The sequence below is a fragment of the Ischnura elegans genome, chromosome 11, assembly GCF_921293095.1.
Source record: "Ischnura elegans chromosome 11, ioIscEleg1.1, whole genome shotgun sequence".
Classification (NCBI taxonomy): domain Eukaryota; kingdom Metazoa; phylum Arthropoda; class Insecta; order Odonata; family Coenagrionidae; genus Ischnura; species Ischnura elegans.
This window is the reverse complement of record NC_060256.1, coordinates 41,985,116-42,007,212: the sequence shown is the minus strand read 5'-3', so window position 1 is coordinate 42,007,212 and position 22,097 is coordinate 41,985,116. Positions and strand designations below refer to the sequence as shown.

At 38.2% G+C, this 22,097-nt stretch overlaps 1 protein-coding gene across 1 annotated transcript in view; it reads right to left on the bottom strand.

Moving 5' to 3' along the window:
• Positions 1–418: 418 nt before the first annotated feature.
• The window catches only part of LOC124167751 (zinc finger protein 264-like), a 35,641-nt gene continuing 13,962 nt past the window's right edge, over positions 419–22,097 (bottom strand). The window contains exons 10-19 of the mRNA XM_046545762.1: positions 15,002–15,109; positions 14,458–14,648; positions 13,467–13,627; positions 12,367–12,506; positions 11,112–11,307; positions 7,699–7,772; positions 6,005–6,328; positions 4,438–4,803; positions 3,492–3,701; positions 419–1,955 (exon numbers count right to left, since the gene is read on the bottom strand). Coding sequence (XP_046401718.1) covers positions 1,662–1,955; positions 3,492–3,701; positions 4,438–4,803; positions 6,005–6,328; positions 7,699–7,772; positions 11,112–11,307; positions 12,367–12,506; positions 13,467–13,627; positions 14,458–14,648; positions 15,002–15,109 — 2,064 coding nt within the window. The 3' untranslated portion in view covers positions 419–1,661. The remainder of the gene's footprint in view (positions 1,956–3,491; positions 3,702–4,437; positions 4,804–6,004; positions 6,329–7,698; positions 7,773–11,111; positions 11,308–12,366; positions 12,507–13,466; positions 13,628–14,457; positions 14,649–15,001; positions 15,110–22,097) is intronic.

Below are 22,097 nucleotides of genomic sequence, written 5' to 3'. Positions count from 1 at the left end.
CGTGAATAGAAAGCATTTGATGGCAGACACCATGACCAAAAAACAATGCTTTGCATGATTTTTATTCAGTGCGGCGCTTATAAATTGTTTGAACAGTTAGTCGTTGTTTGAGTAAGGAATTTTAGTGATGCAAAAAAGAACATCGCCTTTTGTCTGGATTTATACTTATGTTTTTCGAATATAAATTTATCTGTCGCCGCACCACTCCTGTTCCTGTATAACTGTTTGCAACAGGTATATTGGCTGTTATTTGCTCCACCCCCGGTAAAGCGACAATTCGCTATAGCGAGTGTTTATTGGATCACCGTGGGGGCTCGTTTTATCGAGGTTGCACTGTAATTGCTCAAGGTACATAGTATTACAGTTTGGTTTTCATCATTAGCAGAAATTAGCCCCATAATGTACTGAAAATGCTGAATAAGTTACAATTGTTTATTGTGCTGCTAAATGCAGATGATTCTGTTTTAAACATTGGTAAAATCAATCAAAGTGTAATGGAAAATACCTCAATTAACTAAAAATAAGTCAGTTTTTCCTTATTCAAAACATAATTGCACTTATATGATCATCTTTGCAAATTATATATTTACAAATATACAGTGCTTCACCTCAAATAAATATAATTCAAAATGAAAATATAACAGTGAATGCCATTGGAAAAAATGGCCTTGATAGTGCATTGAAAAACTCAAGTTATTTGAACATAAAAATAACTTATTTGAGCAAACATTTTCATTTGATTGGACATATAACTTTCAAATGACACTGAAATTTGTTTAAAACTACAGGAAATGACTACAATATTCAAACATAGATGACTAATGAGAAAAAAACATCTGCCACGCAGATAACTCAAACTAAAATGGCCAAGGTTGGAAAAAATAATCCAGACAAAAATATGGACACTGACTCACTCAATAACTACATATTAGCCATTAAGAATTTATAAATACTGAGCATTTCAATTACCAATATTTTGACGTGAAAATTCCAGCACTTATGGGATAAAAATACCTATTTGCTCAGGAGGGTAAAAATGGAAGTAATCAATGTTGTTCCCTCAAAGCCACATACATGTTACAACAATAGATCCATTTCACAAATTAAGAGATAGATACAAGAAGACTCACTCAGGATGACTAAAAATAAACTAAACTCAACACATTTCATTGATGAGGGAGCCAATCCTTAAGTAGATATATGATTTTCCCTTGATTGCAGCATCAGTAGGAGAGAACAAAACGTTGAAGAAATATACATTCTATCCACAGCATGCAACGTAATTCACTGGCAAAAAACAGCTTGCAATGAATAAAATGAACTGGTGTCAAATTAAACAGACATTGAGGTGAAATACAAATGAGATCCGACTATAAGTTTAAAGATGTAGAAGTGATTATCAGAAATTATATTATGATGGTTATTTCAAATACAGAGCGTGCATTGCTTCTGATATCAATGTCCACAAGCTTTAAACACTGATTTCATTTCCCTCAATTTATAGAGGAGTAAACATAATAAAATACACCACATTTAAATAGCACGACCACAATAGGATCGATTATGAGGAAAATCTTGTATTGCAAGGGTCATCGAAGAAGCCCAACTTATCTTATGAATGCATAGTCTGGGGTTAGGCTGCTGCCCAACATTGACACATTTCACTGTGTTGTAGCACTTAGGTACTCTGCAGCCAGCTGCAGGGGGTCCACCTCATAAGATGCCACCAAACGAACTTGCTGTCCATCGTGAGTAGTGAATTCAATGGTCTGTTGGTGCTGCTGCGCAGCTTGCTCCACATCTGCCTGGGGAGCATGATGCTGCGCTTCCTCTGGCACCACAACCATCCCTTGGGGAACCACATCCTCAACATCACCTGGAGAGTCATCTATGAGATCTGTAAGAGCCACTTGCCCTCTGCTGACAAGTCGTCCAGGAGCTGACATCTCCTCGCCCTGCAGAATTAAGAAAAATTGGTGATGTAACATTTTTTCATAATGGATCAGAAATACCACCAACACTCCCACCCACTAACTTAAACCCCTAGGATGGTTTGGATATGTGAGGGTAAAGCCCACTCCAGACTAAACTACTACAGTAGACTCTCGTTATTACAGTTCACGAGACCAAAAAACCGGAGGTTTGTAATTTTTCTTTTAGGAACATTTCTATTAGGAATCAGCGAAAGAAAAAAAACATACTCAGTCAAAATTTCTTGTCTCTTCAATCTCCCGCATTTATAATCTTCAGAGTCAAAGTATAATACGTATACGCAATTAAATTATGCGCAAGTACACAAAGATGCATTCCAAGACCTTGCTCGTAAGTTGATAAACATTAACAAGGGATTGAAGAGAGTGGTTATCCTGCATAATGCAACACTGCATCACAATCGCACGTTAACCTAACAATTGTGACGAACTGATCTAGCTTGCAACATAGCTGGAGCTGAAAAAAAAAAAATCGCTGCCCTCAGGAAGAAAGAATGGGCGAAATGCTGAACAGATCCTGACTTCACACCGGATTAAATGATACATTTTTCAGATTATGCCCAAAGTGTAAGTTCCTCTACGCCACGTCTTGTCACATCGGCAAACTTCAAAGGCACCAAATTTAAAACTTCGGGTGCGCTTGAATTTTTTGAATGCTCGTATCTCCGAAAGTTCGTTTAAATCCAATGTGCGTAGGAAGAGATCTAACTGTACATTCGATTTACGAGCATTAATGAGTGGGTCATCATAATTTCACAGGAATGAAGCTTATTATATGATGTTGCGGGCATATTGTGTTAACACACGCAGGAAAAACCTTTCATACAGAAGAGGTTATAACGTACACTTACACCAAGAAAAAATAAACAGTTACATCAAGCATAAATGCAACCTTGGCAACACATTTCCAAACTTTCTACCCAGGCGCTGCAACCACATTATACGTATACAAAAAAGAACTTATTTTGTTAATAACGTATACTCCAACATATAGAATTATCTCCTATTGAAGAAAGAACCATAATTGGTGCTCTTGGGCATAGTACAAGAAGAGAACTTAAATGTAGATCAATGATGATTTCATAGCGTAGTGTATATCCACTTAAATACTGTTGCTTTTTCATGAAACTTCGTAGTTAAGTTCATTTTGTAACCGCTAGGACCTGGACTGAGGTTCGTAATTTCGTAATAACATTTCTTTTATTATAGATTGGATAGGCCTTTTCGTCGGGACCAAAGATTTGCTTCATAATTACGAGAACTTTGTAATAATGTTGTCCGTATTAACGAGAGTCTAATGTAGCATATGAATTTTCACACATTCTGAGTAGGTGGGCTGATTTAATTGGAACAGATTACAGCATTAATCAGAGAGTGGGTGTGTAAACAAAGATCTTTAATACAATTATCAATCCAAGTACACAAGAACTGTAGTACCTGTTGTTGGGATAGCAAGCTTTGTCTCTAATTTACAACTAATAACATCGAAATAAGACTTACATGCATTCGAGCAACCATGGCTGTCACTGGATCAGTCTCTCCACCATCTTCCTCTCGACCCTCTAGCTCAGACCCATCTGGGCCAAGCTGTTGTGCCAAGTGAGTGGTTGCTGCAGCGATTGTATGACCATCTGCAGTCGTTAACCTTACTGGGATGGTCTGGCCATCTGCAGTAGTAACATGAATGTTCTGACCATCCCCGGTAGTTATCTGAAAATACAGCATAGATAGCAAACCATCAATAAAGCTCCTAATATTAACATCAATTTTCGAATTCGGAATCGATCACGATAATTAAAAAGCTGTGTGGACAGTACAAATTAGTTTCCCTTATGTTTATAACTAATAACACCGCCACCTTCTTTAGCTCTCGTCTCCTCACCCACTTTAACCCCGCCCTCCCCTGGCTGGTCAGATACCTATCCTCACAGGAAAAACCCTCGTCCCAAATCAAGGCTGCCCCTTTCCCCCTTACCTCCCCCCCCCTCTCACTATTCCATTCCGTGTTTAACCCTCACCCCCATCTTTCAACCAGTCCTTTTCCTTTCCGATAGATGTCCTCACTGTCACTTGTGCACTTTTGTGTATAAATGTATGATGCATGCAAGATCAGTCACCTGACGATGTAACAAAGTTACGAAACCCGGGTCGTGCCCATAATTAAATAACAGTGAACCTTACAAAGTTTTATTTCCTTACTTCCCTTATGTTGTTTAACATACAGACATTCCACTAAGTTTTGTCTTCTTCCATTAATTTACAAGCAATGTTTCACTTTTTACAGCATCTTAAGCAGATACATATTCTGAAGATGCAGCACCAAAAAAAATTATTGAACCTGACAGTGGTGTAATAAGCCAAACCTTTTACATCAAACCCTTTAATACTAGGGTAGCCTATATTCCCCGGGTGCAACTTTTGAAAACTAGAAATTACATTGACTCACCTGAAGTTGGCGACCATCCTGCATGGTGAACTGGATGGGGTTTCCATCCTCATCCATCACTTGGAGAGTCTGGTGATGTACTTGTGTTGAGACACCCGAGTCGGTCAGCTGCAAAGCATCTGGCCCAGCCATGTGCTCCACAAGCTCATCATCCTCCACGGGCTTGTCAGACACCATATTCGCATCACCAGGTGCAGCCCCTACTAATGCCAAACCCCTTGCTGTAATCTGGTGCTGAACACCAGCACTCACATTCTGATCAACAACTTTAGCCAGAGAATCACTACATTCTCCACCCTCGTCATTCGTTTCACCGCTGACCGCAGCTTCAACAACTTGACGCAAGTGAAGAGCCCCTTCACTTTCCTGGAAAAAAATGGATTCAGACAAATGGAAGCACCAATAAGCTTCAATGATACAACCATCCAATTACTTACGATGCCACAAAAGTAATAACAACATTTAGCTAGTCTCAATAAGACATGGATTTCAACTTTGGTGTAATAAAATACATCAAGCATGGAATAAAAGATATTGTTTTTTTTTCAAGGATTGCTAGAATTAATAGTCATTTTGTAAAATAGTCTGACAGTCTCACTCAGTAAAATATTACCAGTGATGGGTATGTTTGGTTCTACTTTTCTTGGTTTCACTGGTTCTTGAAATTTTAACAGGAACCAATGCCAAAAAGAATGTATAATAACTTGGTTTCGAAACCAATTAAAACCTTGTTCACTCATACAGAGTGAGTGCCTAGCAATAAAACAATAACATACTTGGATGCATTTAAGCTCAAGATAATGAATCAAATATTCATGAAAAAAGGATCTTAACAATCATGCCATACAAATATACTACTTTACAATACCAAAAACAGTTGTAACATTTATGCAATACATAACAATTTTAATAATACAAATGATTACTACCTTATTTTGGGTTATCTGATTTATAATATCACAAGATAACCTCTACCCTGAATGAAAGTGAGCCTCCACATTTTTTTCTGAATAACATTAAGATATAAATAAATTAGCTTTTTTTTTCGCTTTTCATACACTTCTATCTCAGCAACTTATCTTATTGATTTATTGAAGTTTTAACAGGAACCAATGCCAAAAAGAATCTTAGATAACTTGGTTTCAAAACCAATTAAAACCTTCTTCACTCGTACTCTCAGTTCACTACATACACTCAGTTTTTGGCTCATGACATGGACATTTTTTTGGCTCTGTAATGTTTACTTTTTTCAGAATGGGTCCACTCAGTAGAACATGCTTCTGCATTCCAAGATTTTATACTTTCTCGCTCTGTGAAGTGTTCTCTCAGGTGCCACTCCAAGTGACTACTTCAAACATTTCCTGCATTTTAAACTTTTTCGTTGGTCCCAAAAAAGAACACACTAAAAAGGAAGCTTGACCCTATTTTAGAACTTGCTTTTCTTTCACTGCTTGCTAAATGCAAAATGCATAATTTTATCTGGTTCCCAACTAAACTCGTGATTTCCATTAGCTCTGTTTGAGACTTTAAAAACTTAAACCTTGGCTTATCAAATGCATGAACTCACCTCAACAGCATCAATGCCATCCTTTTGCTGTTGTTCAGCAATTGCCTCTGCTACTCCATCAACAATGTGAAGGGTTTTGGCTGCCAGGGGATCATTAGGGTCCTGGTACGTAACAAATATGACCTGTTGGATTCTCGTTCCATCTTCTCCATTTCCTTCCTCCATCACCAGCCCACTCGCCTCTGCTCCTATCTCGCCAATGTCCTCTCCCCTTCCATCAGGCCCAGCACCAGTACCACTGCCCCCCTCCCCAGCAATCTGAGACCGAATCATATTCCACACCGTGCTGTCAAGCGATCCAGGAGGAAGGTGCTCCCTGTGGACCTGGAGGCAAAAAATGAATAATGACACATACAGTAAATCACAATTTCAATGTTTTCTGGAGGTAAAAGCTAGAGTGGAAGCATTAGAAATGTGGTGCAACCAAAAAAATGATGAAGATAAGAAGGGTCGACCGAGTAAGTACTACAAAGAGTGGGAGAAAAGAGAACTCTTCTAAAAACCTTAAGGAGAAGATGGAACAACTTTGTTCCCACATAATGAGACATAATGGCTTGATGAAAACAATTGTAGAAGGACACGAGGAAGGGAAGAAGGGCAAGGGATGGCCCCAAATGATTTACATAGAACAGATTATAAAGGATGTAAAAGAGATGAAATACTACTTCTATGAAAAGGCTAGCAGATAGGAGAGAGGAATGGAGAGCTGCATCAAACCAATCTTAGGATTGGTGCTAGTTTTTTGGGTTCATTCCGTGTTGACTCATATTTTGCAGACGACAGTTTTGGGTGTGTTCCAGCTCCCATCTTCAAGGTCCATATGAGTCAACGTGGAATGAACCCGAAAAACAATCACCAATTAACTCACCGCGGAAGCCCCCGTAACAAATCTTAGGATTGTTGACAAATGATGATGATGAGAGGTAAAACAACTGAAGATTTATGCGATATAATCTTTGAAGGTTTTTAGGTTCTGCTGCATCTTGTGGTTAAGAGACAGAGCTTTTACCACTGTTACAGGTGGAATCATCGGGAGAATTACTATCTTGGGGATTTGTTTGGACCTTTAAAACCAACCCCACACTGCTTCCTCCGCTATTTGCATTTTTCTCCTCAAGGTAAGTGTTTCGGCACCTTATATCATATATTTTTGGGGGATAGAGTTTTCTCTAAACCTGACTCCATTGACGCATAAGGAATAATCAAGGCAGAAAAATATGCCCCAGCAGAGACAAGAAGGGGAAACACTATCCCTGAGAAGAAACACTCAAATAGCATTGGAAACAAAGGAGGGGATAAATTAAATGTCCACTCCTTTTCCCCAATATATGTACTGATTTATATGATGGTGCCACCTGCAACGGCAGTGAAAGCTGGAGCTCATAACCACAAGACGGAGCTGTGCCATAAAGCCTGCAAAGACGTGAATCACTGCAAAAGCATACAACTTAAATTATGATGCAATATAATGTTGAATTTCTAATAGAATTTTTTATTTTATGGAAGTTTATCGCCTAAAGAACATTGCAAGAATAAGATGATGTGCACTTTCATAAAATCTTATGTTGCCGCCATATGATTTCAGACAACAGTTGTAAGGGGGAAAAACCTTGAATAGATTCGTGCAAATATGGTACATTCATCAAGAGACATGGCATGGATTTTAATATGTAATTTACATCATGATATCTTACCTTCTTATGCTTCGTTAGGTTTGAACAGTCAGCAAAAGCTTTCCCACATAAATTACAGGAGTATGGTTTCTCTCCTGCATAAAAAAGAAAACATACCACATTAGCATATGCGTAACATTTCTTACTTGAATGTGTTTTAACAGTTACAGTAAACTCTTGATTTTACGAAGTCAGTGGGACCGGAAAATTGGCACTTCGTAAAATCGAGTTTCGTAAATTCAAACCTTTTCCATAAGTCACGAAAAAAATGTTCGCTTTTGTTTCTTCCGCCGTTTTTTGTCTTTAGTGGTCTTATTTAAATGTTTTCGGTGGTCATTCTCGGTATAATTCATAGAAAAGGCTTTTTGCTATCTATTTATGATGTGAAAAATCGTTAAATAATTATACCACCATAAAATTCCCATTTCTTGTTCATACTTCAACATCAACGATCGCTAAAGAAATTCCCGACCAGTTTAGAAAACGTAATCAAATAATGAATTGCAATGTTTATTATAAGAATTAACAGTTAAAAATTTGTGGTTAGGAGCCAATAGCTACTATTAAGTATGCAAAAGATAGATATTTGTATCTGACACCCACGGAATTTTAGCGGCAGCCAGCCTAACCGCCATTTATGTCGCCCTCTATCGCTCAGTGACGAGAAAAAAAGAAAAACAAGGGTCTTAGCCCCTTTCCAAAATAACCTTCGTAAGTTAATATTTCGAGTTACTTCGTATTTTCAGCAGAATGTGCTCTATTTTCACTGAGATTCAATTACGATCATAAATAACGTAGGATGTGATTATCTTCTGGCGAATATTTGAAGTAAATTCTGTTTGAGTTCTCCGTCCGACTAATGTGTTCCATCATCTTCGCAGACGTTGCCATAAAAGACTTAATTCTTCATCAGGACTGTATTCTTCATACCGGGTGTGAGGTGACCTGTTCATATTGTATGTTTCTCTCCTTTTATGCCGACAGGAGCAAGGTTCCAACCGGAAAACGACAGGAGAAACATCTTACAGTATCGGAGAAATATAGATAGAAACGTTATTATCCACATTGATTGTTTTCCTACAAGAGACGTTTTATCATTTCTCAACGTGGTTAAGTATTGGTTCGCTAGCGTGAATTCCCAAAAAATGACACGCAAAAACCTGTACCGTCACCTCATTTAGTTTTCGTGTTCCTTTCTCCGCCGTATTGAAAGTTAGGCAAAGGATCATTGACATAGAGAAAAGATTTTCTTAGTTTTAGCACTAAAAAATAGTCGCGCCATAATCGTAAATAAATATAGTGTGGAAAGAGCAAAGAAATTAATTTCAATTGAAAAGTCAGCTGAGAAGAAGAGAGACAATTATAAGCGCGGCACCATTTTCCCGATAGTGGAAGATACTTCTTCCGCCTCTCTCCGGTTAATAACTTCCCCCCGTTGCAGGTAAAGATGAACCATGCCCTTCTCCACAATCGGGGAACGTTCCCAGTGGGTGGGGTGAATAAGAGTGGGATGGGGATTGCCTGAGGGAAGAAGTGTGGTCAGCACAAGGACTGGTGAAGGAGGCAGGACAAAGAAGGGTGGGCAAATGGCCTTCAGCTCTGCCTCAGTCTACTTTTGGGGGCCGTATTTTTTTGCAACGCACACAAGCTCAGTCTCCTTAGGGAGGGAGTGAATGGGAAATGCTGGGGAAGGAGGGGTTTGGGATGGGTGGGTGTCAGCAAGATCAGCCAAAGGCGGCAGGAGGGAAGGGACGGCTTTGGAAAGACAGAACCCCAGCATGGGAGAACGGGGAAGCGAGTGAGAAGAAAGTTCATGGTTAGACTTGGAAGTGCGTCTTCATTACGAGAAGCCTGAAATATAAATTGGCGGTAAATAGAGCCCAGTACTTAAGATATTTAAGTTGTTCATTCACAAAGGCCAATATATACACGAAAAGATATTATGGCGCGGATTGCATGTATCAACGTCCATTTCGGGATGTTATTAATTTCTGTTCCCATTTATAAAAGTAGCAAATAGATTTGAAAGAATGATAATCATGAAAAAAAATATCTAAATCGATATCCAAACGCACATGAGCAAAATAGATGAATGTTTACATACCGATCCATTGCAAGTAATACCGCTCAAGCTTCTTCCGGTATAGGACTTTAAAATTCTGGATAATGCCTTGGTCCAAGGGCTGGGACTTGCTAGTCGAGTTCGCGGGTAAAAAGAGGACTCGAACATTAGCCAATTTTAGATCTTCCACGTATTTATGAACGGTGGCATTATCCATTATTAAAACAATTTTGCTGTTCTCTCCAGCAATTTTTCTCTGTAGACGTATAACCGTTTGCTGGAAAATTTCTCGGGTCATCCAGCTGTTTTTATTTGCATGGTAAAAAACGGGGAGGGCTTCCAATTTTACATGTTTTAAGCACCGTGGCCTTTCAAATTTCCCAATGACAACAGGATTATTTTGTCCGAGCCCGTTTGGTTGACGCACAGCCCCACAGTAACACGCACTTTACTCTTTTTCCCCCCATGGCACCTTTGCCCTTTGAAACCCAGGGTTGCGTCAGGTAATGCATTAAAAAATAGCCCAGTTTCAGGGGCCAGCGAGGGTGAGCTCGTCGAGGAAAGGGTCCCGGATTAGGGACCCTTCGAAGTGCTTCGGCGAAAAGTAGTCAAGTAGTCTTCGAAGTACGTTCACAGCAGCGCAAAGGGTTAATTAGGGGTGTACGAAATACTCCGCGCGACCTTCCTGACATGTTAAACTACGAATTATTGTCGATGCTATGTTTACGAACAGGCACGTAAATAGGGGCATAATGTCAGCAGCGATATTTTAACTTAACTCCTACTCCCCCTAAATTCCCACAGTGAGGTTTTTGGCGACCCATTTCTCTCCAAAGTTGCATTATCATTTACGATTTCGCACTTTTGATGGACCACAGTTGGAAGCACTGATTTTTTAGCTACTTACGCCGGCGTAACTAGTTTTGTTGACAAAATTTTCGCCGTAGTTCGTATAAACGAATGCCATTTGCTCCTAGGGACCGAGCCGAGGTTCGTAAATTCAAAAAATTTCGAATAATCGAAACTTCGTATAATCGAATAGCGCCATGTATTTGGCATAGGCTTTTCACCGGGACCGCAATATCACTTCGTATAATCGAAAACTTCGTAAAATCCTGCTTCGTAAAATCAAGAGTTTACTGTATTTACTTCACTTATTTAAGATGTTTTTGCATGACATCGATACAGGAAATTGTTTGCAATAGATGATTTGAAAAAATACTACTCTGAAATAGAATATCAATAAATCTTTATCACCCCTAAAACAGCATGGTGAGGTCTGTTACAAACGGATGTTTTTGAAAAATCTTTATCAAAAATTCAATCAACACAAAAATATAAAAAAATGAGTGTAGAGAAAATAAGTCCATACCGGTGTGAAGGCGGAGATGCTTCTTCAGAGCCCACTGCTCTGTGAAACCTCTGGCACAGTAATGACACTGATATGGACGCTCTCCTCGGTGGCGTCGAGTGTGGCACTTCCAGGTGTCCTTGTGAAGGAAAGTCTTTGGACAAAATTCACATTTCCATGGTCTCTCACCAGTGTGACGCTTAATGTGTAGTTTGAACTAAAGGAGAAAAAGAAATGAGTTTTAAAAATATGGGCTTACAACTGCACGAAGGAAATTAAATTATATTAATCCAATTGGGCACGTAAATTCATCCAAGAGAAATTCTAATTCATCCCAGCAAAGTAAATGCAAATTAATTTCATTTTAACAAAAGCAGTTCATTACGTTAATGTAACGAGGAAAAGAAAATTTGTTAAACTTTTCCCTTAATCTACGGAAAACAATTCCACTTCTCTACATCAACTTCAAGCTATATTTAACCAAAAAATATCCAATAAATGGAATAAAAACACAGCATAAAAGAGTTAAAATAATAAAATTAAAGTGATTTCAAATGCATTATAATTTTTAATAAATATAATCAACTACATTTTCAAAGAGAAAGAACAGCAGATAAATCCAAATATTTGGTACACGATACCAACATTTAGACAATTTATACAAAGATAATAACCTAAACAAATAATTTAAAAAAATCAGAATTTCTTGTATTAAATAATTATTTTTCATATGGTTGTACCATTCTATTCCTTTGACTTATAAGGAAATTCATAATTCTGCCCCTCTAGCTATAAATGATTAAAACATTACGATCACTTTCTGCATTAACATTTAAGGACAATTTCATTTAACACGAGAGATTCTTTGACTGGGAGTTAACCACTTTTACTGCAGCCTTCAGCATGCAGCGGTAGGAAGAATAATTCCCTCTTAGGTAGAGTGACTTTTCCTGACAGCTACTTTGTCATGAAAATAATAACAATTAATTGGTGCGTAGTTTTCTGCGGCGTTGTCTAGATGATGTCTCCATGCTTCTGGGTTTCACCGCGTGGATTTTCTTTGTGACGACAGTTTCTCCGGTATTCCAACCGGCGTCTTCATCCGACCGGCGTCTTCATCGACCTGAAGACGCCAGTTGGGATACCGGAGAAACTGTCGTCTCAAAGAAAATCCATGCGGTGAAACCCAGAAACATGGAGACATCAATAACATTTAATTTAAAGTACTGAGTTAAACTCCAAACTTTATGTCATCCTTCATTCCCTAATGCATTACCTGAGATGAAGTCGTGAATTTTCGCCCGCAGTAGTTGCAGCAGAAAGGTTTTTCACCCGTATGAATTCTCAAATGCTCCTGAAGATTACCATTCTGCGAAAAGTCCTTGCCACAGAACTGACAGTGATAAGGCTTCTCACCTATAAAAATCGTAAAACAAACACCAAACGTTAAATTGTTTTTATCAGAGGGAAACACCTCACATTCACTGCAGTTAAAACATCTGAAGAACTAATCGGTGAACAGCATTTGCCAATCAGTTAACAGGTTAACTAATGGAGGAAAATAACATCAATTGAGGTCACCAGAGTACAATGAGAAAAATGGCAGTTGGTGCCTGCTGCAGTGAAAGAGATAAACAACTCATGATGGAAATGCAAATGTGCAATGTACAATTAATTATACACTGTAAAATTTACTAATGGAAACACTGAAGTACCATTTCAAGATCAAAATAAAACAAAATTATATCTATCACAAGAGATCAAATGATACGAAGATCCAACGAATTAAGCCTCAGTTAAGCATAGCATCCCATCTAGAGAACATAATTGTGCAATTAACTGAACAAACCACCAGATAGTTCTATAAACATTACAGAATAAGCCCGTAGTACTGAGTATGGCAAGTATCAAGAATTTTATAATAGCATGTGATAAGCAATCAATATTTGCTATCAGTTTGATTGCACTGTCTTAAGGAAAATTAAAAGTTTCAAATAACAAAAAAGGGAGGAGATCGGAGTTTTTGAATCCAAAATCTTAGTCAACCCTCAAGAAGTGAAACACTGACTTGCAATTTTCCACATAAATAAAATTTAATTCGACTCAAGTTTCGATGTTACTACATCATTTTCAAGGTACAACGGAGTTGTTGTACCTCAGTTGTACCTTGAAAATGATGTAGTAACATCGAAACTCGAGTCGAATTAAATTTTATTTTTGTGGAAAATCGCAAGTCAGTGTTTCATTATGAATCAATTCCACTCTATCTCGCTTGATTCTTCGAATTTTAAACCCGCAAGAAATTGGAGATTCCAATGACCCCACCCTAATATATACCATTAGTAAAAGGGTTAACCACAATGGAATAAAAATTACCTGTGTGCCATCTATAATGAAGAGTTAAACTTGTTTTGTGAGCAAACTGCTGTCCACAAAGCTCACAGAAGTACCTCTTTTCTCCTGTATGAGTGGGCTGGTGGTTCAGCAAATTAGCTTTGGTCTTAAAACTGGCCCCACAAGCTTTGCAAACATATGGCCTGGAGTTACATGAAAAGCAGATGCAGATAAATAAGACAATGATGGTCAATGCTAAACAAAGAAAATGTTAATTCATAAAAAAAAAAACAGAAAAAATGTAAAGCGCCGATGCAAGCTCATGGCCCATTTGAAGAAATACATTTCCTCGTGCCAAAACCACTTTATCGTAAGACTCTGTGGTAGCTTAACAAGTCATATATTGAGGATTAGTTACCTTAATACAAGCAAAGGACTGAAATTTATGTGAAGTATTACCAATATTTATAGAATTGGTTAAATTTAACCAGAACAAAACCAATTCCATCATACTTCATTTTCAGCTTTATTAGTCAGCAAAATAGCCAATCAAATTAGTCAAATTATAGTACCACTATTCAATTTCCCTTCCTGATTTACACAATCGACCAAGGACATCTAAATAGGGGGAGACAAACTTGGAAACATCTTCATTTTTCAACCATTAGTATATTTGCTGAAATCAAAAGGGAATTTAAGAAAGAGAGTTCAAAATTGGTAAACGAGAAGTTACGCTGTGTTAAATTGCAACTAAACATGTGGAAAAATAATTTCCAAGTGAAAATTTTCACTATAGAAGTCCATTTCCTACCAGGAACCAATGCTTGGATTTGGTAACAGGGAGATTTGGTAATTATAGAGTTTGTTATGAGAGGTTTTCCTGCATGTAATAAACACGGGCAGAGCCTAGTACTAGGACTGTAATTTCATTTTAAGGAGGTATTTGTAAAATTTCCCTCTATGAAGGTTTGTTAAAAAGAGTTTTTACTGTACAACAATAACACATATGCAATTCGAATGGGATTAAATTTACCTTTGCTCAGAATGCACCAATTGATGTCTCTGGAGTAGCTGCTTGTGCTTGAAAGCCTTGCCACACTTGTTACAAACAAACCGCCTTCCATTGTTGTGCTCAGCCTCCTTATGGTACACAACTGAGCTTGGATGATTGAAAAGTTTTCCACAGAACTCACATGGGTATCCTTTACCATCAGTCTTTTGAGTCTAAAAAAAAATACACTTCATGATTCTACTTCATCAAAATTTTAATGCACCGAATTTCCACGAAACAAAAAGCAGAAAGAGTACTACTACTTTATAGTAATATTCCATTAAAATTTATTGGGTATTGCATAAAAGTATTACTGAAATAAAAATATTTGGATTTTTGCTTTTGTGCATTATGCTGATGAAATTACATTTAATGAAAATACAACTCCATTAAAACTCCAAAAATAAGTTTAAAAAATCAAAAGAAATAATTTACTATTCTTGCATTGTTTTCAACGACACTTCAACAAACAGCTCAAAAGTAAACATTCCAAAAGCTGACAAACATTCCTTCATGTAAGTCTTACCTCATGCGCAACCATATGGCCTTTCAAGCTGTTCTGATATGCAAATTTCTTTCCACAAAATTCACATTTGAATGGTTTCTGACCTTCATGAATCGCCTTTAAGTGCACCTGGGGAAAACAAACATTAAATAATGAAGTAAAGCAGTAATGCTTGGATGTGTGGTTGCATTGTGGGTACAGCACTTGGCTGCTGATGAAAGGGCCCCGGTTTAAATCCTGAGTGAAGCCTTCACTCAGACCAAAAATAAAAATCCTCCAAGTGTGAGGTGCCCAAGGAAAGAAACTACCATCTATGTACAAATTTCACATGCCAGTGGCTAAGTTACCGTGAGCTCAACCCTTGCCGATCCAAAGTAAATGTTTGGGTTGAATCACTGCATCAGCAGTAATCAAAATATCTAAATGACCAAAGCACTCAATTATTTAAATAAAAAAATTAAATAAATCAATTTCTACCAAAGCCTAAAAAGCATATGTTTAATATAGTTCACTCAATTTACACAATCCAGCCATTGCATTTGTGCATAGTTGGTTTCAATGGGGAAAATTACAATGTATAACGTGACTTTATCCACTGTCATTTAATGCTAGTTCCCTCAGCAATGCTAGTTCCCTAATGCAATCTCATGGTGAATGTTTCACTGTAACTGATCATCACAAAAAAAGGTGTCTTAAGAATAAAGGGTCATTCCATGTCAGTTCATCCAGGCATGACACCCACCGACTCGGATTTTGATGAAACTTGCCAATTTTCATCCTTCCATGCTGGAATGAAACAGTGTAAAATATTTCTTGGCTATCTCTAATAGTTTTATTTTCACGACCATTTGAAGTTTGGGTGAAACTGCAGTTTTTCAATGAATGCTGTCTCCAGAGGCACTTGCGCCTCCAGAGGGAAATAATTTGTCTCAGCCATAGTTTTCATCCGATTCTTATGAAAATTTGCAGGTTTACTATAGAAGTCATGAGGATTCCAAAATCTTATTGAAAAATATCCTAAGGAATATTGGAAATTCTCTAAACTCGTATGTTTCATAAGATTTTAGAATATTTTGCGTCAAAAACATGGTTCTATAAAACATCAAATTTTGACCTGAGGCAATATCTGAATCAAGCTAAATTATTTTTTCTAATATTCCTTAAGGTATGACCCACCACCTGTAAAAATAAAATTCATGGCTTTTTGCTTGCTTTGTTGTTAAAAAAAATTTTATGCAAAAAAAATCCCTTTTCACGACTCTGGTCGTCAGTGTTGGGTCCTCCTTCAAGTGTGATGAAATGCTTGTGTTAACTGTTTTCTATATCTAAGCAAATACAGTAAAACCCCGTATTTGCGTTATCGGAATTTACGTTTTCCCGCAAATTGCAAGTTTTTTTCTGGGTCCCGTCATATTTCCTATCTCTCCAATGTAAATAGAACCCTGTATTTACGCCGTGTTTTTTTCGTTTTCCCGCCATGTGCATCACGACGTGCCGACTAAAAAAAATTTTTTTGCGTAGTAAAACAATTACTTGCGCATATCGGCCCTTAAAACTGTCTTTTGGCTTCCTTTCGCGCATTTTTATTTAAAAATCTAAGAGAGAAAGACGTAATGAGAACTATTTTCGGGAAGAATTTGAATGTGGCGGGACAGAACGCCACTAACGTCGGAAAGTTGAACTACGTCCTCTCGTTTTCTGTCAGCGGCGAAAAGATTCACGATATGAAAGTAGGTGTATTGAGCAATCGAGCTATGTATTAATTATAATGCAAGAACTCCTGAAGGAATGTTGACAATAATCATGTAGTCGATAATTTGATACGAGAGTTTGCAAGGGAACCAGACGTGATAAATGCCAGAACTATATAACTTGACCGACATCTGGGATCATTTGCGCTGACTTCATTCAACAGTTGCGTAGCAATTATGGGTTAATTAAATACTTTTGAAAAACTTATTTAAACTTGAATTATCCCATTCAAATAGCAGTGTATCGCAAACTATTGTAAATTTAAAAAATTATGAAGTCCCATGACAGTTTGTACTACGCACTTGATCGCCGAGGAGTATAGGTCAGATACAGTAAACTCTTGATTTTACGAAGTCAGTGGGACCGGAAAATTGGCACTTCGTAAAATCGAGTTTCGTAAATTCAAACCTTTTCCATAAGTCACGAAAAAAATGTTCGCTTTTGTTTCTTCCGCCGTTTTTTGTCTTTAGTGGTCTTATTTAAATGTTTTCGGTGGTCATTCTCGGTATAATTCATAGAAAAGGCTTTTTGCTATCTATTTATGATGTGAAAAATCGTTAAATAATTATACCACCATAAAATTCCCATTTCTTGTTCATACTTCAACATCAACGATCGCTAAAGAAATTCCCGACCAGTTTAGAAAACGTAATCAAATAATGAATTGCAATGTTTATTATAAGAATTAACAGTTAAAAATTTGTGGTTAGGAGCCAATAGCTACTATTAAGTATGCAAAAGATAGATATTTGTATCTGACACCCACGGAATTTTAGCGGCAGCCAGCCTAACCGCCATTTATGTCGCCCTCTATCGCTCAGTGACGAGAAAAATAGAAAAACAAGGGTCTTAGCCCCTTTCCAAAATAACCTTCGTAAGTTAATATTTCGAGTTACTTCGTATTTTCAGCAGAATGTGCTCTATTTTCACTGAGATTCAATTACGATCATAAATAACGTAGGATGTGATTATCTTCTGGCGAATATTTGAAGTAAATTCTGTTTGAGTTCTCCGTCCGACTAATGTGTTCCATCATCTTCGCAGACGTTGCCATAAAAGACTTAATTCTTCATCAGGACTGTATTCTTCATACCGGGTGTGAGGTGACCTGTTCATATTGTATGTTTCTCTCCTTTTATGCCGACAGGAGCAAGGTTCCAACCGGAAAACGACAGGAGAAACATCTTACAGTATCGGAGAAATATAGATAGAAACGTTATTATCCACATTGATTGTTTTCCTACAAGAGACGTTTTATCATTTCTCAACGTGGTTAAGTATTGGTTCGCTAGCGTGAATTCCCAAAAAATGACACGCAAAAACCTGTACCGTCACCTCATTTAGTTTTCGTGTTCCTTTCTCCGCCGTATTGAAAGTTAGGCAAAGGATCATTGACATAGAGAAAAGATTTTCTTAGTTTTAGCACTAAAAAATAGTCGCGCCATAATCGTAAATAAATATAGTGTGGAAAGAGCAAAGAAATTAATTTCAATTGAAAAGTCAGCTGAGAAGAAGAGAGACAATTATAAGCGCGGCACCATTTTCCCGATAGTGGAAGATACTTCTTCCGCCTCTCTCCCGTTAATAACTTCCCCCCGTTGCAGGTAAAGATGAACCATGCCCTTCTCCACAATCGGGGAAAGTTCCCAGTGGGTGGGGTGAATAAGAGTGGGATGGGGATTGCCTGAGGGAAGAAGTGTGGTCAGTACAAGCACTGGTGAAGGGGGCAGAACAAAGAAGGGTGGGGAAATGGCCTTCAGCTCTGCCTCAGTCTACTTTTGGGGGCCGTATTTTTTTGCGACGCACACAAGCTCAGTCTCCTTAGGGAGGGAGTGAATGGGAAATGCTGGGGAAGGAGGGGTTTGGGATGGGTGGGTGTCAGCAAGATCAGCCAAAGGCGGCAGGAGGGAAGGGACGGCTTTGGAAAGACAGAACCCCAGCATGGGAGAACGGGGAAGCGCGTGAGAAGAAAGTTCATGGTTAGACTTGGAAGTGCGTCTTCATTACGAGAAGCCTGAAATATAAATTGGCGGTAAATAGAGCCCAGTACTTAAGATAAGATATTTAAGTTGTTCATTCACAAAGGCCAATATATACACGAAAAGATATTATGGCGCGGATTGCATGTATCAACGTCCGTTTCGGGATGTTATTAATTTCTGTTCCCATTTATAAAAGTAGCAAATAGATTTGTAAGAATGATAATCATGAATAAAAATATCTAAATCGATATCCAAACGTACATGAGCAAAATAGATGAATGTATACATACCGATCCATCGCAAGTAATACCGCTCAAGCTTCTTCCGGTATAGGACTTTAAAATCCTGGATAATGCCTTGGTCCAAGGGCTGGGACTTGCTAGTCGAGTTCGGGGGTAAAAGAGGACTCGAACATTAGCCAATTTTAGATCTTCCACGTATTTATCAACGGTGGCATTATCCATTATTAAAACAATTTTGCTGTTCTCTCCAGCAATTTTTCTCTGTAGACATATAACCGTTTGCTGGAAAATTTCTCGGGTCATCCAGCTGTTTTTATTTGCATGGTAAAAAACGGGGAAGGCTTCCAATTTTACATGTTTTAAGCACCGTGGCCTTTCAAATTTCCCAATGACAACGGGCTTATTTTGTCCGTGCCCGTTTGGTTGACGCACAGCCCCACAGTAACACGCACTTTACTCTTTTTCCCCCCATGGCACCTTTGCCCTGTGAAACCCAGGGTTGCGTCAGGTAATGCATTAAAAAATAGCCGTTCCAGGGGCCAGCGAGGGTTAGCTCGTCGAGGAAAGGGTCCCGGATTAGGGACCCTTCGAAGTGCTTCGGCGAAAAGTAGTCAAGTAGTCTTCGAAGTACGTTCACAGCAGTGCAAAGGGTTAATTAGGGGTGTACGAAATACTCCGCGCGACCTTCCTGACATGTTAAACTACGAATTATTGTCGATGCTATGTTTACGAACAGGCACGTAAATAGGGGCATAATGTCAGCCGCGATATTTTAACTGAACTCCTACTCCCCCTAAATTCCCACAGTGAGGTTTTTGGCGACCCATTTCTCTCCAAAGTTGCATTATCATTTACGATTTCGCACTTTTGATGGACCACAGTTGGAAGCGCTGATTTTTTAGCTACTTACGCCGGCGTAACTAGTTTTGTTGACAAATTTTTCGCCGTGGTTCGTATAAACGAATGCCATTTGCTCCTAGGGACTGAGCCGAGGTTCGTAAATTCAAAAAATTTCGTATAATCGAATAGCGCCATGTATTTAGCATAGGCTTTTCACCGGGACCGCAATATCACTTCGTATAATCGAAAACTTCGTAAAATCAAGAGTTTACTGTACTCGTGTGTTGCCGATCGGCAACTCGAGTTACCCTCAACTCGTACGGGAAATAGAATTGATCCGGCTTGAAAATGGAAATTCGAGGTGAAAAACGGACATTTTTAATTGACGAGAAAATGAAAATTATAGAGATAGTTGATTCCCACACCGGAACCCGCATCGATTCAAACAGTGGCGACTCGAATGTTGGGACTTGGCAATCCGTTCGGATTCCCAGTCTCAACATTCAATACCGTGGTGAAAAATCGCGATGCCATTGTAAAATATGCAAACCAGTGCGGACATTTATCAAAAAAGAGAATATATGAGAAGAATTCCAGGTAAGAATAAATAGAACGAATTCTAAAAGAGTAGTTTTTAGGTGCAAGATCATCAAATGTCCCAGCAAATGGTGTCATCTAAAGGCCTGTTTACATAGTACATTAACCCGTACAAGTTAATGTCTAAATTATGAACACGAAAATGCACCGTGTATTCACCCAACTTGTGCGTATATGCACGAACAGAAAATAGAACCTGTTCAAATTTGGTTCATGCATTCATAGTCGGATTTAGGGGATGGGGACGTGCCCCCCCACATGCTTAAAAAAAGAGATAAATTTTGAATACGGTTATCATAGGAGGATACATGGGGGGGGGGGGGGGGGGCACGTGCCCCCCCAGACTTAAAAATATGCAAGATTTTTAATACGGTCCGGTTATCATTGCGTTCGTTTTGTATAACGTGGTATCATTGTGCCCCCCCCCCCCCCACTCCAGATCAAAATCCTGGATACGGCATTGCTTGTGCCCCCCAGAAAGAAATCCTGGATCCGCCCCTGATGGTCATCATTATGTTCGCTTTGTTTAGTGTATTACTCAAGGAGGCTCAATCATTTAATTCAATAAGAATAAATTTGATATAAAAATAAAGAGAATTTTGTAAAGTCTTTGTTATATCTTGTTTTTAATCTGAATTAAGACAAGATCTTTTGCCTGTCAGGCCCTCTTTGCCCCTCCCAGAAAAAAATCCTGGATCTGCCCCTGCCTACATTCGTACATGTCCCGTTCCGGTCCACAAAAATCATTCATGCAAGCAGAAATTAACTCGTACGTGTTAATGTATCGTGTAAACAGGCCCAAAGACCCTTGAGAAAAAGTATTTCCCCACAAGATTGGGAATCGAAGATTCCACGGCATCTATAATGGTTGGTTGGACAGATTCAAAAATAGGTACAGTCTTGTATATAAGATGGTGAGTGGTGAAAGCAAAGATGTTAACATAGAGACAGCAACTCAGTGGAAAGAATCTGAATATATTAGAGTTCTGGAAGGTTACAGCCCAAAAGATGTTTTCATTGCAGACAAAACAGGATTATTTTTTAATTTTTGCTGCCAGCAAAAACACTGTGCTTCAGAGGGAAACAGTGTTATGGCATAATGCTTAGTGAACAATTAAAAAATTAACATTTTCAAAGCCAGTATATGAATAAAATTGAAAATTCTCTATTTCCCACGATTTGCATTTTCCCGCAATTTACACTTTTTTTCTTGGGTCCCTAGAAAAGTGTAAATAAGGGGTTTTACTGTATTTACAACATATATCTAGTGCATAATACATCCAAAAATTAAAACATTTTTTATGTGCAGGTTGTTTTTCTCCCGATAAGAAAAATATATTTTTGAAATAGAATATTTTAAGGAATTCATAGCTCTTACCCATCATTGCTGGGGATAACTTAATTGTTGCTTAATAAAACACATCAAAATACAGGATGCATGTCAATGCAAGTCACCTTTCTCCATTTTGTATTGACAAAAAACTTCACGAATGTTTTTTACCTCATTAATGTTGTTCTACTTTGAACAAAAAGGTTTTCAAAGTACTGGATAAAGATTTCCTTCCAGAGCATGATTCAGAAGTTCTTGATAAAGCGAGTGATATGGTTGTGCTAGTTGGGTTACTAAAAGAAAAACTGGTGACAGCAGGCAGTCAGCGAGAGATAATTCAGCTACTAACACTAGCTCCGACTTCGTGGAGTAGG